The following is a 19,512-nucleotide window of genomic DNA, read 5'->3' on the forward strand; positions in this document are numbered from 1 at the left end:
AGATGTCCTGGGTTTCAGCTGCCAGTCACACCTTTCAGTGCAGAGGCTTTTAAATTGGGAGGCGAGTTCTCCTGAGGAGACAGCATGAGAGAGTAGAATAAAGGGCACAAAAGAAGATATATAAAGGTAAAAAATGGTGAAATAATACATATGAATGAGAGGTTGGTTATTGAGGACTGAACTATATCAGCATAATGGTGCCAATACCGGGGTAAAAATCAAGTTAGACATCTTTATGTAAATGTCTTTTAAGCGCCACAATTATAGGATCCAAGCTCAAGGCAAGATGGCAGATCATTATTCTCTCAGACGTGACACAGCTTGTCCCGATTCAAAGAAGACCAACTTTTTTTCCACCAACTGATAAGTCATTATGTGTCATGAATCAACCTCGACAGGAAAACCATGTGGTTCAATACCGCTACCATGCAGTATTTTAAAAATGAAAATATTGCACTTTATTCCTGTTACTTATTTCATGACATATAGGGAAAGCTAAGCAACCAAATCAAACGTCTTACTTCAGTGTGTTAAACTTTTATGGAAGCTCAGATTTGCTCACAGCTCAATTTCAGACTCATGTGATATGAAATATGTTTCATTCAATTTGTCAGTGTTTTATTCATTCCGTCAACAAAATATGAGCTCAAAAGATGTTTATTTTGTCCATTGTGGTCAATTATAAAACATTGTGCTCCAAAATGGTGGCCTCTCTAAAGTTGAACTGACTCCTAAATCATAATTTCACCTATATTTTACACACCGGACCTTTAAATCTACATCTCAGAAGAACAATAGTTGAACTGCACTTAACTTTAAGTGTGCAGACCTTAAATGTAAGACATAACCAGCCGTTAAGTAGAGGAGGAAACCAGCAGCGACGTCCATTAAATGGAGAAGTTCTGACACAACACTAGTCATTACTAGAATGGTACAATGGTCAGACCACACTCTTTAAACACAACCTCCATTCACATCTCAGTTACACACCTGTAACGTTTCAGGGCTGGATTTAGAATGATTCAGTCTGGTGGTGACAAAACATAAACAACAGGCTGAACGACTGAAATCTGCTCCAGTGGCAGTTCCCACGACAGTCGGTGTCTCCAGGACCACATTTTTCCACGATGACACGAACACACGGAGACTCACAAGGTGAAAACAACTCTGTCTCAGCTGGTTAACGGTTACGTTTTGGGGCCTGTGCTGTGATCAGGCGCTGAACTGCACAGTCAGCTGTTGCTCTGGTTACTAGGTCACTGGGTGTTTATGTGATTGTGCAGCTTCAGGTAGCTGAGCTGACTTATACCAGCAGTGCTCCAGAGGTGTAGCCGCTCCTTAGATCACACACGTCTTTTTCACTTTGTTGTCAGGAAATCTTCAAAGTTCTGTGGCCTGTTTGCTCAGGGTCCAGATATCAATTAAAACATTTGTGTGTTATTCTCCAAACCAGTGTGGCTGAGTCGCTGTTGTCGGCAGGAAACACAGTAAGTCATGTTTGGGCAACAAGTAACCGGAAAATACTGCAGATAAGCCTCGACTTACAAACATCCCCCAAATTCCTGCCACGAGTTAATTATCTGACATTCCCAGAGGAATGTCTACCAAAGCACAGCACACCATTAACGTCTGGCAGGTGTGGTTCCACTGTCATATGACTCACTGTGAATCTGCGTGCATATATGATTGCATGAGTGTAAGTGGTAATGGGTGGATTTGTGGCAAAAAGGCAGAGGGTTCCCATTGACAGAGAAGAGAAGAGAAGAAGTCTTTGTGGCAGCTTCAGGGCAAGCATGCATGGGTTGTTAATGTCCTTCGGAAGTGGTGGACTGTAAAAGAGGAGGAAAAAAAAGTCCAGTGCAGTGAGTCCATGAAGTTTGTTAAGAGAAAGGGTCTTGGACATCCGGCAAACTGTTCCCGAGCACTAAATGCAAATTAGAAACTTGGTCAGAGGTCCCTCAGCTCCCCCCTTCACCCCTCTCCTCCCTGTCTCCTCTCTCTATTTTGTTCAGAATAGAGGCAGCGTGAAATCCATCCTGGGAGGGGCTATTGTAATATGGGAAGCAACCGTCAAACTGGAATGGTTAAGACCAGGCCCAGGCCTCTTTTTTATAGCCCCGGGCTTTGACAGAGCTGTGCAGTGCTGCTGAAAAACAGCCGGCCAGAGGTGTGGGTCTGGGATGAGGCAGCAGCAGCAGCAGCAGTCTCTCACTCATGCTTCCTAGTGTCTGTGTCAGAAACTAGGAGCTATCATAACAAGGCCTCACACTCGTGTAGCCCCGCCGGCTCTGTGAGGCAGACTCAGGTTTAATCGTCCATGAGTGTGTGTGTGCACTGCCACAAGGGCCACACAGGTATCTGTCATCCCCACTCATCCTCTCCTCCTCCAGCTGCCCTCATGAGAGACAGAGGGGCAAACGCACCAGCACCAGCACAACCTCCACCCCCCCAACTCCTCTCCATCCACTGGACAAAGCTGCAGTCTTTGCAACATGCTAACCATGCTGAGTGGGAGAATCAACAAAGGGAAGAGAGAGGGGAGAAGAAGTCTTTAGGACAACAAACATAACAGTACATGCCTCTCACCTCCTTCTCCTCAGTAGTGTGTCCTCCAACAAGCTTCAGGCACACCCTGGTGAACCTGGTTAATCCTGGGAGCCTCCCATGAACTCTTAGCACAGTGCCGGCTTCAGCACACTCATCTTTATGGTGTGCTGTGAAGGCTGCCAGTGGCTGAACACAGGCTGCAGTTCCTCTGCTGTTTACTTTCCCACAACTTCTCCACTGCACCGTGAACACTAGCAGTTCAGGATGAGGTAACCCTCTGTGCTCCCTCCCCTTTCTCCCTGCCCCTCTTGATATGTTCCACCCTCTCTCTTCTCTCTCTGTCCCCCTCTTTTTTTCTTTTCTCTTTTTTAAAAAAAATAAATGGCTCCTCTTCCCCCCCTTCAGCTCCTCCAGCCTCTTTTCTGTCCTTTCTTTTCTCTGCTCCCTCCTCCCACTCTCCAGACTCCTGCTGCTGTGCAGCACAGAGCAGCACAGAGCAGGGGGCGGGCTCGCCGCCACAACGGGCCAATGGCAGAGTGACAAAGTCAAGCATGCAGCCAATGAAAAGACCAGGAACCGGAATGTGAACCAATCAGTGGAGAGACTACAAACATGTGGGCCGGATTAAAGGAATTGGGGCCAATGCTGTGTCTCACTGCACTTCCGTATGGGACTGCAGGTGTGTTTCTTTTTTTTTTCTTTTTTTTCTTCAGTTGTACGGAAATTACATTAATATTGTATTTTTGGATGATTATAATTTTGTAATGCATTGTTTTGGGCAATTGTTTCTGGTACAGTTTAAAAAAAAACTATTTGGTGTCAATATATCAGTATGTATCATCTTATTTATTAATGTACTTACTTATATACATATACAGTTCTTACCAAATGTTCTAGACCACCAGTGATAAAAATAAACATCAACATTAATATGAATATGTACATTAATATACATAGTAATATTAATATGTATATTAATATTTAAACAAAGTGAACTCATCTTTTTATACCCAAATTTGAGCTGCCGGCTCACTGGGCTTCTTCTCTGAGTGGTCATAAATGAATCAAGCATAAACATTCAACCATTAAAACTAACTTTTCTGTTCAGGAATGCAAGTAAATAACTATAATTTGACATCTTGATCAAGAATAATAATGTGCTTTATTATGGGGTGAGTGGGGGGGTTGGGAAACAGTACATTTATGTACGGACTGGTTGAAGGTTAAAAATTTGCTGTACTTCTGTATCAGTGACAATAAAGGTCTTCATTCATTCATTTGGAAATTCATGCATAACAATAATAATTGTATTTTAACATTCAAAGTATAATTTCGGTTAAAGAGCTTCAAAATGCTGGTGTTCTAACCATTGCAGAATTAAAACATGTACTGGCAATTCTGGTGCCGCACTCTTTTTTTGTCGTTAGACGATTCTGTGGCTGTTGACTGTGTCAATGACACCTGTGTGCGATTTTTGACCTCATTACCTACACCACTGTTTCTATTTGAATTTGAAGCCTCTAATCACATTTACAGACTAAAAACAAATCACAAACAAAAGTTACTGTTCTCCAGAAGATTTATTAAAACACATTGAACAAATACACAGAATACAAATTAAAAGATGACAATTCACTTTTTCTTTTTTTTTTTCTTCATTCAATTGCTATACAAAACAAATATCAGAACCATAACACTGCCTGGAGCTCATTGTCTGTAAATGCTAGATACACTACAGTCTCCTTAAAGTGAACCGTCATATCAAACGCTTCACATGCTGTGCATTCACTGCAACAAAGGTGCCTTTTATTAGGGTCTTTTGGTAGCTTTTGAAGCCATGTTAATAAGCATGTACATACATTGTTAACATATTTATAATATTAGACTGAAGCCTCTTTTTCTACATTCATACTGACTTCAGTTTGATTGCATTTCTTTGCGGTATGTTTTTGATGTCATCACTCCAGAGGGGAAAGACATGATTTTGACTGATGAGCACAGATGGTGCACACTGCAGTTCTATGGCAACACCATCCAGCCAACATTCATCTTTTTTTTTTTCAGTTTGATACATAAATCTATAGGAGATGGACTAATCTCCAGAAAAATCCTTCAAGTATTTACATGTTTCTGAGGTTGTATCTGTCAAGCAACCCAATACATGTCATGGTCGAATAAGTGATGAAATGAAACGGAAACAGTGTAAACAAGCACTGCTTAAGGTTAATGGAGAACGCGGGCGTAAAGTGATATGACGCACTTCAGGGGCCGGGTCATGTCATGGTCAGGTTTTGTGACTCAGTTCCATGTCCGAGAATTGAAGGGCAAGAAGGCTGCAGTCACACAGTCGAAGTAAGTGAAAAGAGGTCAGATGAGAGCACCTCAAGACAATCAATTAATTTAGCAAAAAGAGATTAGGAAAATACACTCACCAACTCTGTACAACATTCTCTTCAGTTTAGATTAGCCCAGTCACAGTCATCATTCCAAAACAAATGGCCAATAAGCATTGTGGCAATGACAATAAAATAATGCACACTGTTAATGTCACTGATCTTTGGAAAAAGAAAAAAAAAAAGAGACAAATATGTCAACAGAAATGTTCACTTTGTGTCCAAATGTTTGAGCGATGCCTTCATAGAAATGGAAATAGTAAGCATGGCTTTATTAAAGATTGCTTTACTTAGTGGACAGTCACTAAAGCACATAGCAATAATAGATGGCATGGACTAGATATGTAGATATACAATGCTGAAGTGCCTTTACGCCAGGTAAAGCAATAGGCATTAACTGCTGCCTTTGAAAGAATCACAATATCTGAGAGTAATGTTGTGCAACACTGGTCCATCAGAGCTGATATTATACAGAGAAAACGTCCTTCAAATGTGGGTTCACACTGTGACAATAATACTTACACTCATTCACAAACCTGTGGATGAAATAGAACAACACGTTATACTCCATCATCTCGTTTCATGGCACCAAATTAATCTAATTTCACACTAAGAGAGTGAAACAAAATCTCGTTATGTCACAAATACTAGGACTTAGGGTGAAACTGCACCATAAGGCCTTGCTGTAGTCTTCACATTGAAAATAGAACTGGGAAAACCTCAAGGATGTATGAAGAAAAAATAAGAAATCCACTCTCCATTTAACTGAGACCAGATGTGTTTTTGTTTATAATGCAGTCCATGGGTGTCATTTATGGAGGGGGGGGAGGAAGGGGGACATGTCCCCTACATATTTCAGAAGGCAGCATTGGCTTCTCCCTCAAGTTATATATATGTATATAAAAAGAACAAGATCTCCTGCATTCACTATGGGGGAAAAGAATAAACAACCTCTTCATCTAAAACAACTATTTTAAATGCTGTGTGGCGATGTCATTACATGGGCCCGAGACCTATACTGACTTGCTTTGACTTAATCAACATGATATTATAATAATAGTCTACATGAAATTACAGAGATACCTTTTCACATCGCAGAGAGTATATAAAATGGGTGAATTTCATAATCACCTGCGAAAGTACCATGAGAGAAACCCTTCTATAGGCATAACATAATACAATGTTAATGAATGAACAGAACAGCAATAGACCATTTCATTTAAGGGGACAAATCAAATTCATGGGAATTCAAACAAAAGTCAAGAAGCAGGATCTAAAAACTAAAGCCCTTTTGAGGATTTGTATTTGTACTAACTGCTGCTGCAACCCCCTCCCCCTGAAAGAAAGAAAATTAAAATACTAACAATAATAATAATAATTTCCCCAGTGCAGTTCCACTGGTTGTGACCTCAGGGTTAACTTCTACAGCCACTAACATTCAAATACAGAAAGAATCACAAATATTGTACCATACACAAGTCTCCATCATTTTTGCCTCCTCTGCTCGGCCCCGTTTCTCCTTATTTGAGCCCGAGCCACACGCATGGTTTCATCCACGTATGTTTACATATTGTACTATGATTAGGCCTATGTGAGGTAAAATCAACAGCAGTCTCTGAGTATATACAGTACAAGAGGCCAACCCTCACAGGTGCTGCAGTCCAGTATCTGCAGATGACCAGAGGGTGGCAGTCTTAAGAGGATTCAGACAGACTGTGTCCAGCTACTGCATACATGATAATAGTTTGTGATGCATTTAAATCAATACTTTCTCCACTGGTTACAACAATGAAGGACAAAAACACATTAGTTTAAAGTAACGATATTGGCCCTCTCCTGTCAAACTATGATTGAAGACACCCTTGACACCACTCCTCTTCACAGAGAAAAAGCTCCAGTGGGGCACAGTCACAGTGTACAATGAGTGGGTAGATGGATAAAAGCAGCAGGGCGCGCAGAATCAAACAGTCAAGGCTGGCACAGATAAAACACACACACACACTCCAAGAGCATCACAAACTCAGTACTGCCAACTGGAGTTTTTGAAGGGCCAGAAAAAAACATCCTCTATCAGGAAAGGTGCGCCTTCCCTTCTCATCTTCTCCTCTACTGAAATACTTACGTATATGATCCACAAAAAAGATAAAAGTGCAATTGTTAAGATAGACACATCTGCATTAATCAAAAAGGGAACGGCCTTTTTTCCGTCAACAGCAGAGAGCTTAATGTCGTTCAGTCAGGAAGGAGCGGGAGAGAGAGGACGATGTGTAGCAGAAAGAGATGGGCAGCTGTTGTCCAGACAGGTTCCATCCAAGGGAGTTTCTGACCTCAGGGCAGCATTTCAGAGCGTGTCTAGTCTTCAATACAGATGACATCACTCGGTTTGCCTGACTTGAGGTCAGGTGTGACCACGTCTCTCAAGGATTCAAGTGACTTCTTGTCCAGATGGCTTGTAGGTGGTGGGGGACCATTTGAGGACACTAGAGAGAGAGGACAGAAAATAAACTTGAATTTATAGAAAGTAAATGATGAGATATGTGAAAAAAAAAAAGTCTAAAACAAAAGTCCCAGCATTGGCGATTAAATATTTAATGTCCGGCTTAATTGTCAGTGCCAGATCTTCTCGCCAATTCTTTTTTTACATCCAAATACATCATATATTGGCAAAGGGAAATTCGCATAGCAGGGAAATGGATTTTAATTTTGTAATTATGAGCAAGTAGTGGAAATAACTCTAACTCTCGTTTTTTTTTGCATATGAATCGTATTTTTTGACACAAAGCCCATGTTCACTGTGAATGGAATTATAGCTCTAAACTATAAACTGTAAAATCATTAGCCTGCTGTGTCCTTGATCTGAGAGTTTGACAGGAGTGGACAAGGGAAAGAAGTGTTTCTCCTGTCAAACTGCTGAATCGTCGTGCCGTTTTTTTGAGCGGTAAAATTCACGTCTTAAATTTTCCTTGTTTGCATCTGTTGCTGTTGCATCCATCTGTCTTGACAAAAAAGCAAATCACTTCCTGTGTGCAGCACAAAAATGTGACACGAGATTGGACAGTGGTTTGAATATCAACGACGTGTTTATGTTTAAAAATGACACGCTACAATTTTGAGACACGTTTAATCTACTGTAAAGTATAAATGCTTACCACTGACATAAGGTCCCAGAGGCATTTGACTGTAGTTCACCATGGGCTGTCCACCGTGTCCTCGAAATCCACCACCGAAGCTGCTGCCATACATCTGAGAGCAGCCAAAGCCTCCCTGGCTGAAAGGCTGAGGAACACACATGAAGATCAGTTTATATCTGACAACTGTGACCATTGACAAGCAAAATCTACTAAAGTTCATCCATTAACTTCAACTGAATGTTGGTCATTTCCTCTAGAGATATTGCAAGAACAACCAGGAAAAAAAAAAAACACCTCTGGCCACTGGCTGTCACCGAGCACGGAGGCGTAAACGCTGACCGTCTCCGTGGTTACAGCAAGAACTGAGCACTGAGCAAACTCAAGATGCACAGTCAAGACACGTGATGAATCACAACAAGCAAATAAAACACATTCAGCTGTGGAGAACAGGTGCAGGACACGTGAGAGTAATGAGACAACAGAGTTTGTTAAATCCTTCGGGATTGAAACGTGGATCTCAGCGATGGAAATAAACAACTCGATTTTTTGTCACATTACACCTGGGGAAACTTTTCAATGGGGAATAGAGAGTCTCCCCTGGTTTTTGAGGGAATAATGTGGTTCCTGAATTATGCCTACATAACACTACAAAGGATTTTTAACCCTATACCACAGTCCTTTAGTTTCCTCCTCACTCTAACAGAGCAAACAGTGATCGTGATCTCATGATTCTATAACTTTAAAATCAAACAGAGGAATAGCTTGCACATAATAATACAACGGCATTTTGTCATATTTGTTAGGAGAAAATGTATTAGACCACCACCCAATGTAAGGTCTATGCCACAGCTGCCCAAAATCATTGTTTATGTTTCTGTAATGGTTATTAAAACACCAGTATGTAGAAGATCTTTAACTGAAATGATATTTTTAATGCTAAAAAAAGAAATTATTACTGTTTTCCATGTATTTTCAAATTGAGTGTTTTACAAAAAAATAGTAAATACGATTATTATTCCTTGATTAAGATGTAAAATTATATTTATTTTGCTTGCATTCATTAGTTTTAGTGGTTGGCTCAAATGTGGGTATTTGGTGAAGGTTTTTTTTTACATAATGATAGTTTTTTATTGTTAGCTACTTGAACTCTGCTTTTAAATGACATTGTTATTTCCTGTATTTTGGGTTTCAAATGCAGCCCAGAATGTGTTCCAAAAGCTACTGTGTTGTGCTACAAGAATCACAATAGCGTTCTTGAATCTTGAATAACACCACAGAGGAGGTATTATCAAGTTCACTGAGGCCGTCTGACCACCACTGACCACCGCTGACCGCCGCTGACCACCGCATCTCACCACCTCACCTGCTGCGGTGGAGGCTCGCTGCCTCGGCTGGTGAGGCGGCTCAGGATGCTCCGCTCAGACATCTGAAGTCGCGCTGACACCGGTGGGATCCTGGACAGCATGTTGGGCAGCCGCGTGACGTCCGCTTTCATGTCACTCAACAGTTCCTCCAGCTGGTTCAGTACTGTAAGACCACAACACGTTCGGGGTCAGTGAGTGTCTGCATGAGATACATGAGACAAAGAAATGCAGGGGGAAAAAAAACTTCAAATAAATAGATTTAAAAAGGAAAAGAAATGATGTGCGAGCTATGACCTAAAAATGAAAACTGTCTAGAACTAAATGCCATAAAAATAAAAGATAAAAACTTCAGTGACAGATAAATTAGTCAGTCAGTGTCACAGGCAGCACCATTTTCAAACAAAAACATTTTAACATCTCACTTTGATAGTCTTTGGCTTTGGCCTCTTCCCACACTTTCATCCTCCTTATCTCTGTTGGCATGTTTTGACAAAAAGTCATATTAACATTAAAATGACATTGCTGTGTCAGAAAAAAAGGATCTTTAATTGCTGCCAATTAGAAGCTGTGGAAACGTCCTGAGGCACTTTTCCTTTGTAACTCACACATTGTCTGGCTGGACAAAGAAAACCTGTTTTGTTCAAATAGAACACGAGAAACACCAAAGGGAAAATAGTCAAGTATTAGAACAAAAAAATGCTTTGAAAACATTGTCATAACTGACCCTGGTGAAGCCTTAGTTTCTGTATAGTTGGACTCTGTTTTGGTGATGTTGATTTCCTGTTCTCCTCATATTACTCACTGTATTACATTGCTGTTCTTGTCTCATGTTTCCAAAGATTAGACTCTGTTTTAATTGTTGTTATTTACTCTCACCTGAATATTTACTGTCTGTGTCTCCCCGTTGTCAGTTCCAGTTCTTCTTGTTGGCTTTCTGTTCATGTGTCAGCCTTGTTTTCCCTTGTTGTTCGTACCTTGGTATTGATTTGCCTATGTTTTCCTTTTCCTTGATTCCCCTGTGTGTCACAGTTGTGTGTCATGTAGTTTTTTTTTTGTTTTTTTGGACTATTTTATGGAACTTTGCCCCGTGTTGAGTCCTGTATTTGGGCCACTCTGACCTAACAAATCTGTTATTTCTCAGATATGAATCATTTTAGGGGGTGGTTGTGGAAATTATACTGATTTTGTCCTGTAAAAGCCATGCAGTCTTATTTTTTCCTTTGGCAGATGAGGCAGAAATTCTGACAAATGATAGCCGTTGCTATTTTTCCGACCTTTGTGCAGCACCGCGTTGGCAGGCTTGTTCCCAGCCAGAGACTCTTTGGACAGGTGCTGGTGGGACTCTGCCAGACACTCCACCTCAGCGAAGCGAGTGTTGAGAGCCATGGCCGGGTGACTGGGATCCTGGGTCATGTTCAGGTAGGCCGCCCGCCGCAGCTGTTCCTCAATCACCAGCGCCTGCTCCAACAGCTTCACACAGAGGTAAGAGATGGAGAGCGTGAACCACAGTGACCAGCAGAGGAAAATACAAGAGGCAGTGATCTTGACTTCATTCATCAAAGATTGCCTTAAAGCGACGAGCCAGGAACTTGTTCTTCATCTCCAGGTAGTTGCCCTTGTGCATTTCAGTCTTAAAGGGCTCATTCAGAATAGCATAGCGCGGATCATTCTGGATGTCCTGCCAACGAGCGTAGCCATGTCTGAGATAGATTACCGGTCAAGAAAAAAACAAACAAACAAACAAACAGAAGCATTAATCTGTGGGGAAGAAAAACCAGCATGTGGAAAGCATATTTGTAAACATCAGCCCTTCAGCTGCACTTTCCTGCCGGTCATTAGTAATTATGTTTCTGTGCCAGATGCTCAGCCCCTCGCTCCTTCAGCCGGGGAAAGGATACGTTACAATGCCAGCCAACAGCCAGTAGTCGTGGCGACGGTGCCAGATGTCGTGCATTTTTCCAGATGACAGTGCCGCCCGCTCCTCAGTTTGCCAGAGGGTGTGCAGCTCTGATGTTATAAAAACACAGAGTGATGTTCCATTTGTTTGCAGCGTGTCATGAAAAGTAAGAGCACAACAACACGGTCAGGATGGATGACAGAACAAAGTTGGCCATAACGGTGCATGAAATGAACACAGAAAAGAGCCTGGGCACAGATTTCAAAAAAGAATCCACATTTTTGTTTGTTTTTTGGGTGATACTTTTTTGATAGACATTTAATTAGGGAGTGACTTAATTATATTTAGGGGAAGTGCTGTCACATTGTCCTGTCACTTCTTTTTCATTACTGGTGGTGACTGTCTTGTCGCTCTGTACTTCTCTTGTTATATTCATCAATTAACGGCAGAGACACTATATTATGGAAATGAGTCATTTAAGGGCATATTTCAAGTCTATGGTTTTGTTATTGTCTTCTGTGACAAACGTGCTGAGAAACAAACTCATTCAGGTTTTGAGATTTAACATTTAAAACCAGCTTTAAGACAAAACTAATAGGACATATTACTAAGCTGTATGGCTTCGAGTGTGAATCATGAGTATGAGTGAATTATTTTCACAATCAGTTGCTTAGACCTTACAATTGTGGACCTTAGAAATAATCAGACAGATTTTTTTGATCATCAGTTGCAGTCTAAATCTAAATAACATCTAAATAACAATCTAAATAACAGAGATTTAGACATTCCTCTTTAACATTAGGGCTGAACCATTTTGTATGAATATCTAATTGTGCAATGTGATTTGCGACATCAGAGGGAATGGTAATCATTATTCTCACCTATTTAAAATGATTACTGTGTGATATTTGTGCAGACCTGTGAGACACAAAGTCATTCTCAACCAGTCTGAGGAATAATTTGTGTATAGATCGAGACAATAATTCATCTACGACCGGCTCTATTGCGATTTCAATAAAACTTCGATTAATTGTTCAGCCCTACTTAACATATAGATATTTTATCTTGTTTGGTTCATATGTGATTTTAAATGTATTCTTACCTGTAAAACCTCCATCAGCAATATTAAACATGAACTTGGTTTTGAATCCATTCTTGTCCTCCTTCCTGCTCTCATCCATCTCATCCAAGGTGTCTTTGTCTCCGTTTAACCGGCCCTCCAATGCATCGTCGCTCTTCGCATCATCTGCAACAGCAACATAAACGGCCGAGCAATTTCTTAAAAGCGGGAGCTACGTAATTGATTCCCTTGCCTTTGACAAATAGCACAATTATTGTGTCATAGCTGTTTCATTCGAGAGTGCCTGGTGTGTGTGTGTGTGTGTGTGTGTGTACCTGGCTTGTTTTCCTTGTCTTCATTTTTTGCCAGGAGAGAGTCAGTATCGCCTTTGTCTGAGGTCTTCTCTGTTTCTCTGTAGGGCTCCACTGAGGATAATTGAGGCATTAAGGTAAAATGAAACAACCTGAGAGAGAAAAAAAAAAGAAATGTGCAGCACATGGAACGTGCACCACTGACTTTTTGGTGAGATTTGACTCGATGACAGCTCTGTCTGTCTCAAAGCGGGCTCTTTTGGGTTGGCAGATGGCTCCATCTTTGTGGAAGGTGACTGGGTCCTGTCCCTCTCATCTCCTGTTTTCTCCTCTGAGCTGCCCTTGCTCTCTTCGCTGTCAGCTGCCTTCTCAGGTACAGATGTTGGCTCGGCACTGGAAGCCTGCCGAGGGACAAAAAACAGGCAGAGTGAAGTTGGAAGAGGGCAAAGAGACAAGTTAAAAGGTTTGACAACAGTGTCTTCCGAGCCTGACAAAATATGAGTTATGTTTTAAAGTATAATGAGCCGAGACAATGAAGCAGAACAGACAGAAAGTGATAGGTAGTAAAAGATTTTTTTTAAAAAAGGGACTCACTTCCTGCTCTGACAGTTTCTTAGAATCTTGCTCTGCTGTGTCCTTGTCCTCAGCAGTGCCCAAGAGAGACTCATTCTTCTCTACAATCCAGAAAACAACAATAACTCAAACTTTCTTTCAAAATCTTTTTTAGCAAGTCAGAAAAATAAAACATGAGAGATGCAGACACTGTGTTCTGACCTGGAGGGATGGGGGTGCTGGGCTGGGTAGCGACGGGGCTGGCTGGCACAGGAGTGTTGGGATCAGATGATACACTCTCAGTCAATTTCTTCAGCTCCATTCCAATGGGAATCAGATCCGGAGAACTCAGTTTCCCATTTACATGCTCAAACTCTTGCACCTACAAAGCAAAGACATTAGCTCATCTGTAAAACACCGAAAACCCGACATTTCCCAAAGACGACACAGTACTTTCCTCAATAGGCGATCTATGAATGTGGCATACTAACTAATTCGTTTCCTTTTAATTTGTGTGTTATAAAATTCATTTGCAAAACTCATGAATCATGTCTGTGAACATTCTCTGATTCCGGCCTCCAAAGTTTTTGCAGCTTTCCTTTGGAATTGTAATGACAACATTATGAGTTTCTGGACTCAAGCAAAACATCTGAATTCTGAAATAGCAACCCACACTCCCCACGCAGCCACAAAACCACATTAGTCTTCTCTTCTCCCAGGTGTAAAGCCTGGGATAAAAACAAAGCAAAGCATCTAAATTTGTAGTTTATAGGATGTCTAAAAAAAAAAATAGGAGGGGTTGACTTTGTACTAAAAAGTACTCTTGTCAGCTTTTGCCTATTCCTGAACAGTTTGACCTACTTCCTCTAATCCCTCAGCACTAGAAAAGGTGGTAATCTGTGTAGGAGACGCCTGCGGCTGAAGAACGAGCACCTTTTTCCTGACGAGGGACATGACTCCGATCCTGGTGAGGACATGCTGACGAGACAGCCCCTCTCGTGGGACGCCATCAGCAAAGGTCTCCGCTCCGTCTGCCCCTGGCTCACACAGATGTCTCATGAACAGTGACACGTAGGCTCTGGTGGGGAAAAGAAGCTCTTCATAAGCTCATGTGATGAGAGAGGAGTTACAAGCTCTAACGCCGTATTTGAACCCTTTAACACCGAGCACGGCGCAGGTGACACGTTTGCTGAAAGCTGAGAAGGAGCAAGTTATCGCGGTTATTCCACTTGCGCTGTTGCAGGAAGCTGGCAAATCAGCGTCTCTGTCACCAGAGAGGAGACAGTTGGTCAGGTGCTGTGCTCTGGGAAAAGCAAATACATACTAGAAACAGGCCTCGTAAATGAATGGCAGGCATCATTTGCCAAGGAAAAGCATGATGTGTAGTTAAATCAAATAGAACGACTTATTTCGACCATTAAAAACACTGTGCTCTTACCTGAACTCACGTTCACTCTTCCCTCTCAGGTCTCTAACCAGCCAGTGAGAATTGAAAGCGTCCTGAGGAGGCATGCCCCAGCGCATTATGGCATTGACGAATGCTTTCCTCTGGCGAGCATTGAACCCCAGGACCTTGTGAAGAGAAAAAACACAAGACAGCCTTAGAAAGAGAAGCGCTGTAAATATCTGACTGAGGGAATATCGAGTGTGAAGTCAACATGAAAAGAAAAAGAAACACTTGTTTCCAGCATATGGTTCACATAAATACTTAAAAGGGGGACTACACAAAGTGTAACACAGCAATTATCTGCACTTTACCATGCGTCCGGTTGCTGTGACCACAGTATGCAACTCCATTTTAAAGTGAATAAAGATAACTTTAGTGCATACCTCAATACTTCCCCCAACACGTGCCAGTAGCGGCGGCAGAGGTTTGTCTTTCTCGTTCTTCAGCTGCCGACGAGACTGTCTGCGCCCACCTTCAACAAATGATATCAAATCCACAATTAGAAGATTCTTTTTCTCAGCAAAGGGACGCTTTGAGCAAAAGGGTCTCTAACTCTATATGAAATATACGTTATGTTTTCATGCCTACCTTCAGGCCTCTCCTCAAAATCTTCGTCCTCGTCCTCGGACCCCACCGAGTACTCCGACTGATTGTCTGAAAGATCATCCTGCCATTCTGAGCCACACATCAGAGAGAAACAGTACATTGTGTTCGCTTCTGTTGGTGGCCACCTGAGGGCGCCGTGGCACTGCAGATTACTGCAGACCACTACAGCTGCACTTGTTTTGGGTTGGGTTTTTTTTGTACCACTTCTGTCCTCTGGAGGTGAGCTGAAAGTGCACTACTCTGCCACTTTAAAGTTAGAGTGCACTCTAAGATGTGATGGGCTTTGATATTTCTCACAGACTGCAGTCTGCTGCTGTTGGACCCAAATCCTTCAAACGCCCGCTGAAAAAAGATACCTGAGAGCTTCAAACCAGCATAACTGACCCTGAGGTGCATTTAGTGCAGGTCAACAGCTTTTGTTGAGACTCACAGCTGTAAGAGGATTTAACAAACACGGTCATTCGTTCCTTAAACGAACTGAAACACCAAAATAATTCTGTAATGTCAGCTTGATAACTCACGAATAAAGGCCCTCATTTGTTTTCTGTTTTTAAAATCAGCAGACTATAACTTATTGATAACCTTGTCAGGTGAATGACAAGAGCTGATGGCGTGGTAAATGCAGGAGAGTGAGGTATACTGGTCTGTGCAGCGGTATCATAGCGCAAAATGTGTCTCCTATGTGCAGGAAAATGTCCTGGACCTCAGCAATAAAATCACTAATCTTCAATAATGGCAGCAAATATAACTAGTGCGACTTAATCATAGAGAAAATATACCTGTGTATTATTTGATGTCATCATCATGGCCAACAGCTCCAACAGTGCTAATTCAAAACACAACATTTAGTATGGACTGTTGGAAGCATTAATACACCTTGTAGCTGCTGAACTACCATTTGAACGGAGACAAGAAACAGATCCTCATGATGAACCCAACAGAGGAGCCGTATGTTTGACTTAACAAGAAATATGCCTGCTGTCTCACCAGCCACATGACCATTTTAACCAGTCAGTATCTGTTTATCATTCATGTCAAATAATCAAAGTTTATCGATGTTACCCCCAAATTGTGCTTTATGCACATAGCATGCATCTTACAGAATTGGTATTGTTTCATTTCTGCTCAAAGATGGGCAACACTTCCAAATCCTGGCACCAACATGTGACATTAAGAGTGATGATAACAGAACGAGGAGGATGCATTCTTCAAGACTGTTTTATAACCGACGGCAGCTCCTTCACTGATTTATAAAATAGTCTTGTTTGAAAGCATCTGACAGAGCAATGACCACACGTGAGTCGTGCAAGACAAAGCGGCGTGCGTCGGTCGCCAGCGCCTACCTTGATCCTCCTGCGTCGTGTCGTTGTAGTTGACCTGCTTGCGGATGCGCTTGCCTTTGCCCAGGTTGCGAGCCAAATCCTCCTGCTGCTGCTCGTAGTGGTGACGGAGGAGTTTTTCCCAATAGTCTGGATCCACGTTCTCCTCCTGCTTGATGATCTCCCGCTCCACCTCTTCCTGAACATGGACACACATAGACACACAGCCCATTCGTAAATGCTGGTTTATATGGAGGAGTTTAGTACAAGAGGAAAAGATGTTAATGTAAACCACTGTGAGGCCATAAGGCAATTTATAGACACATTATATTGCAGTTTCTGTGACTCTGTAGTAGATTTTGGGTCATTTCTCACCTCTCCATCTTCTTCTTTCACCACATACTGGGCCACCTTGAATGAGCTCAGGTACTCGTTCATGTTCTGGATCTCTGTGTCTTCAGTGGCATCCTGGCTGCGGTCCAACAGCTTGGAGATTGCGTCATCGTCGTAGTGAATTACATTGCCCTCTTCGCCGTCTTTGTTATCACCTGTCGATGAGAAGGTGATAAGCACATACGTTTCACCACGTCTTAATAGAAAAGATCTCTGAAACAACAAAGAAAATGGCCAATCGCCCCACAGTTTTATGGATGTTCTGTGATTGGGGGTTTTATCTTTTGACCTGCAGGGTTTCTCCAGCACATAATGTGTTTTTTTAAAGAATAATGTACAAATACCAAACAGAGAGGTCCCCTCACACCAGATTCTGTTTTAAATCCTTCCAACTGGCTCAAAGACATACCCATCGCTCGAGCTGCCTCCATTTCATCTTTGAAAAGCTCCTCCGTGCCAAACTTGAGGATGTCGTCCAGTTCCTGTTTGGACATGGAGCCAGTTTTGGAGCCCAGGCCAGGCCGCACAACCAGATGGGTAAGCATCATCTTCCTCTTTGCCACCTGAGTGATTCGCTCCTCCACTGAGCCTCGCGTCACAAAACGATAGATCATCACCTTCCTGTTTTGGCCGATACGGTGCGCTCTGCTAAAAGCCTGGGAGAGTAAAAGGATGGAGTGAGAGGAAAACAACAGGTATGACACACAGTACCAGTGGGAGGCTGAAATAACAGCTCATTAGATCATGCAGTGCAACAGTAGTATGCAAGTGTCCAGTGTAAAATCAATACTTGAATGTCGTTGTGGGGATTCCAGTCAGAATCGTAGATGATGACAGTGTCTGCACTTGCAAGATTGATGCCAAGACCTCCAGCTCGTGTTGAAAGCAAGAAGCAGAACTGCTGAGCGCCCGGCGCTGTGACAGAAAACCATAGCACAGAGATGACGTGTGTGTGAGTACACAGACAGAGATAAGCACACAGACAGGCAAGTGAAAGGAAACATGCATCACTACAGACTCACTTTGACCGAGTGTGGTTCAACAAACTCACCATTGAAGCGGTCGATGGCCTCCTGTCTCAGACCACCAGTAATCCCTCCATCAATCCGTTCATATTTATAACCCTCAAACTCCAAAAAATCCTCAAGTAGATCCAACATCTTTGTCATCTGTTTAAATTACAAGTTTAAATTCATTTAAATTGTTGAAACTTGCAGCAAAAAAAAATGGGTTTGGAGTCTCTGGGTTTTCAGTGTTTCATGGCCACTGTTCAATAAAAGATAGAGCTTCCAGGTTTGACTGTTTACCTGAGAGAAAATGAGAACTCTGTGTCCTTCGTCTTTGAGTTTCTTCAGCATCTTCTGAAGCAGTGTCAGTTTTCCTGAGGACTTCACCAATGAGTTGCCATCATAAGAACCGTTGGGTAAAACAGGAGCCTCCTGCAAAGACAAAAAAAAAAAATCTATTCCAGACTTCAACTGGACAAAACAAATGTAATATTTGACATATCATATACAGTAACTACGCTCAAAAATACTGCCTCACCCCAGCAGCCACGGGGAACAGGTAGGGATGGTTGCAGCACTTTTTCAGGTCCATCATAATGTTGAGCAGAGACACTTGGTTTCCTCCACCTTTGGAGTTCAGGGCCTCAAAGTTTCGCGTCAGAATAAACTTGTAATATTTCCTGAAGGTCAGTGGATAGAGAGCAGACACAGCCAGGAGGAGTGATGAGGAATGAAATCAATTTAACTTCCATTAAAAAAACATGCACTTTGGGGGAAGTTAATGCAACCTAGAGCTCGTAGAGACAAAGGAGCTGCTGGTCTACTGCTGTCTTATTTGGTATGTTTGTGTCACTTTGGAAAATTCAGCATGAAAGATTTCAACCCCCAAAGTTACAAAATAACATATTTGTACTGATGTATGGAAGCAGCAGTGGATCAGCAACTACTGTGTGATATGATGTAAATCCTGGATTTTATCCCTTTCATGTTTCTATCATCCTGGGAACTTACTTCTGCATGGGGCTGAGCTCCACCCTGACGATCAACTCCGTCTTTGCAGGCATGTTCTTGAAGACGTCGGCTTTCAGCCTCCTGAGCATGTGCGGCCCAAGCAGGTCGTGGAGTTTCTTGATCTGGTCCTCTTTAGAGATATCAGCAAACTCCTCCAGGAATCCTTCCAGGTTACTGGACACAAGAAGTCATGTTAAATTAAGACAATTGTACATTTCAGTGAAATAATGCATGAAAACAATAACTGACTTCTTAAGAACAAAAACTGTAGAGGCGAATAGAATGAAGTGATAAACAGAGGAGAGGAAGTACTTACTTAAATCGCTCTGGAGTGAGGAAGTTGAGCAGGTGGAAAAGCTCTTCCAGGTTGTTCTGAAGAGGAGTCCCGGTCAGCAGCAGCTTGTAGTAGATTTTATACCCATTTAGAATTCTGAAAAACTAGACAAGGCACAATTTTTACAGGTTATGATAAAA

General features: G+C 42.0%; 2 protein-coding genes across 7 annotated transcripts in view; both read right to left on the reverse strand.

Moving 5' to 3' along the window:
• arhgef10la (Rho guanine nucleotide exchange factor (GEF) 10-like a) overlaps nt 1-2,895 on the reverse strand; it is a 99,240-nt gene extending 96,345 nt beyond the window's left edge. The window contains exon 1 of one of the 2 annotated variants that reach the window (XM_044023705.1): nt 2,587-2,895. The gene's annotated coding sequence lies outside the window, so the exon portion shown is untranslated. The remainder of the gene's footprint in view (nt 1-2,586) is intronic. The other variant, XM_044023707.1, reaches the window with a different exon arrangement.
• A 1,310-nt stretch (nt 2,896-4,205) lies between these two features.
• The window catches only part of chd5 (chromodomain helicase DNA binding protein 5), a 32,605-nt gene continuing 17,298 nt past the window's right edge, over nt 4,206-19,512 (reverse strand). Inside the window, exons 17-41 of one of the 5 annotated variants that reach the window (XM_044023940.1) lie at nt 19,355-19,476; nt 19,039-19,212; nt 18,566-18,707; nt 18,328-18,459; nt 18,072-18,189; nt 17,811-17,935; nt 17,430-17,676; nt 17,003-17,175; nt 16,652-16,826; nt 15,291-15,356; nt 15,086-15,174; nt 14,694-14,827; nt 14,189-14,333; nt 13,478-13,637; nt 13,298-13,377; nt 12,909-13,104; nt 12,728-12,817; nt 12,435-12,578; nt 11,334-11,442; nt 11,003-11,135; nt 10,710-10,905; nt 9,858-9,908; nt 9,435-9,598; nt 8,090-8,216; nt 4,206-7,420 (exon numbers count right to left, since the gene is read on the reverse strand). In XM_044023940.1, the coding sequence (XP_043879875.1) occupies nt 7,293-7,420; nt 8,090-8,216; nt 9,435-9,598; nt 9,858-9,908; nt 10,710-10,905; nt 11,003-11,135; nt 11,334-11,442; nt 12,435-12,578; nt 12,728-12,817; nt 12,909-13,104; nt 13,298-13,377; nt 13,478-13,637; nt 14,189-14,333; nt 14,694-14,827; nt 15,086-15,174; nt 15,291-15,356; nt 16,652-16,826; nt 17,003-17,175; nt 17,430-17,676; nt 17,811-17,935; nt 18,072-18,189; nt 18,328-18,459; nt 18,566-18,707; nt 19,039-19,212; nt 19,355-19,476 (3,420 nt within the window). In that variant the 3' untranslated portion in view covers nt 4,206-7,292. Of the gene's footprint in view, nt 7,421-8,089; nt 8,217-9,434; nt 9,599-9,857; nt 9,909-10,709; nt 10,906-11,002; nt 11,136-11,333; nt 11,443-12,434; nt 12,579-12,727; nt 12,818-12,908; nt 13,105-13,297; nt 13,378-13,477; nt 13,638-14,188; nt 14,334-14,693; nt 14,828-15,085; nt 15,175-15,290; nt 15,378-16,651; nt 16,827-17,002; nt 17,176-17,429; nt 17,677-17,810; nt 17,936-18,071; nt 18,190-18,327; nt 18,460-18,565; nt 18,708-19,038; nt 19,213-19,354; nt 19,477-19,512 lie in introns of all 5 variants that reach the window. The other 4 variants (XM_044023939.1, XM_044023942.1, XM_044023943.1 and 1 more) reach the window with 4 other exon arrangements.

The sequence above is a fragment of the Solea senegalensis genome, linkage group LG4 (genome assembly GCF_019176455.1).
Source record: "Solea senegalensis isolate Sse05_10M linkage group LG4, IFAPA_SoseM_1, whole genome shotgun sequence".
NCBI classification, from domain to species: domain Eukaryota; kingdom Metazoa; phylum Chordata; class Actinopteri; order Pleuronectiformes; family Soleidae; genus Solea; species Solea senegalensis.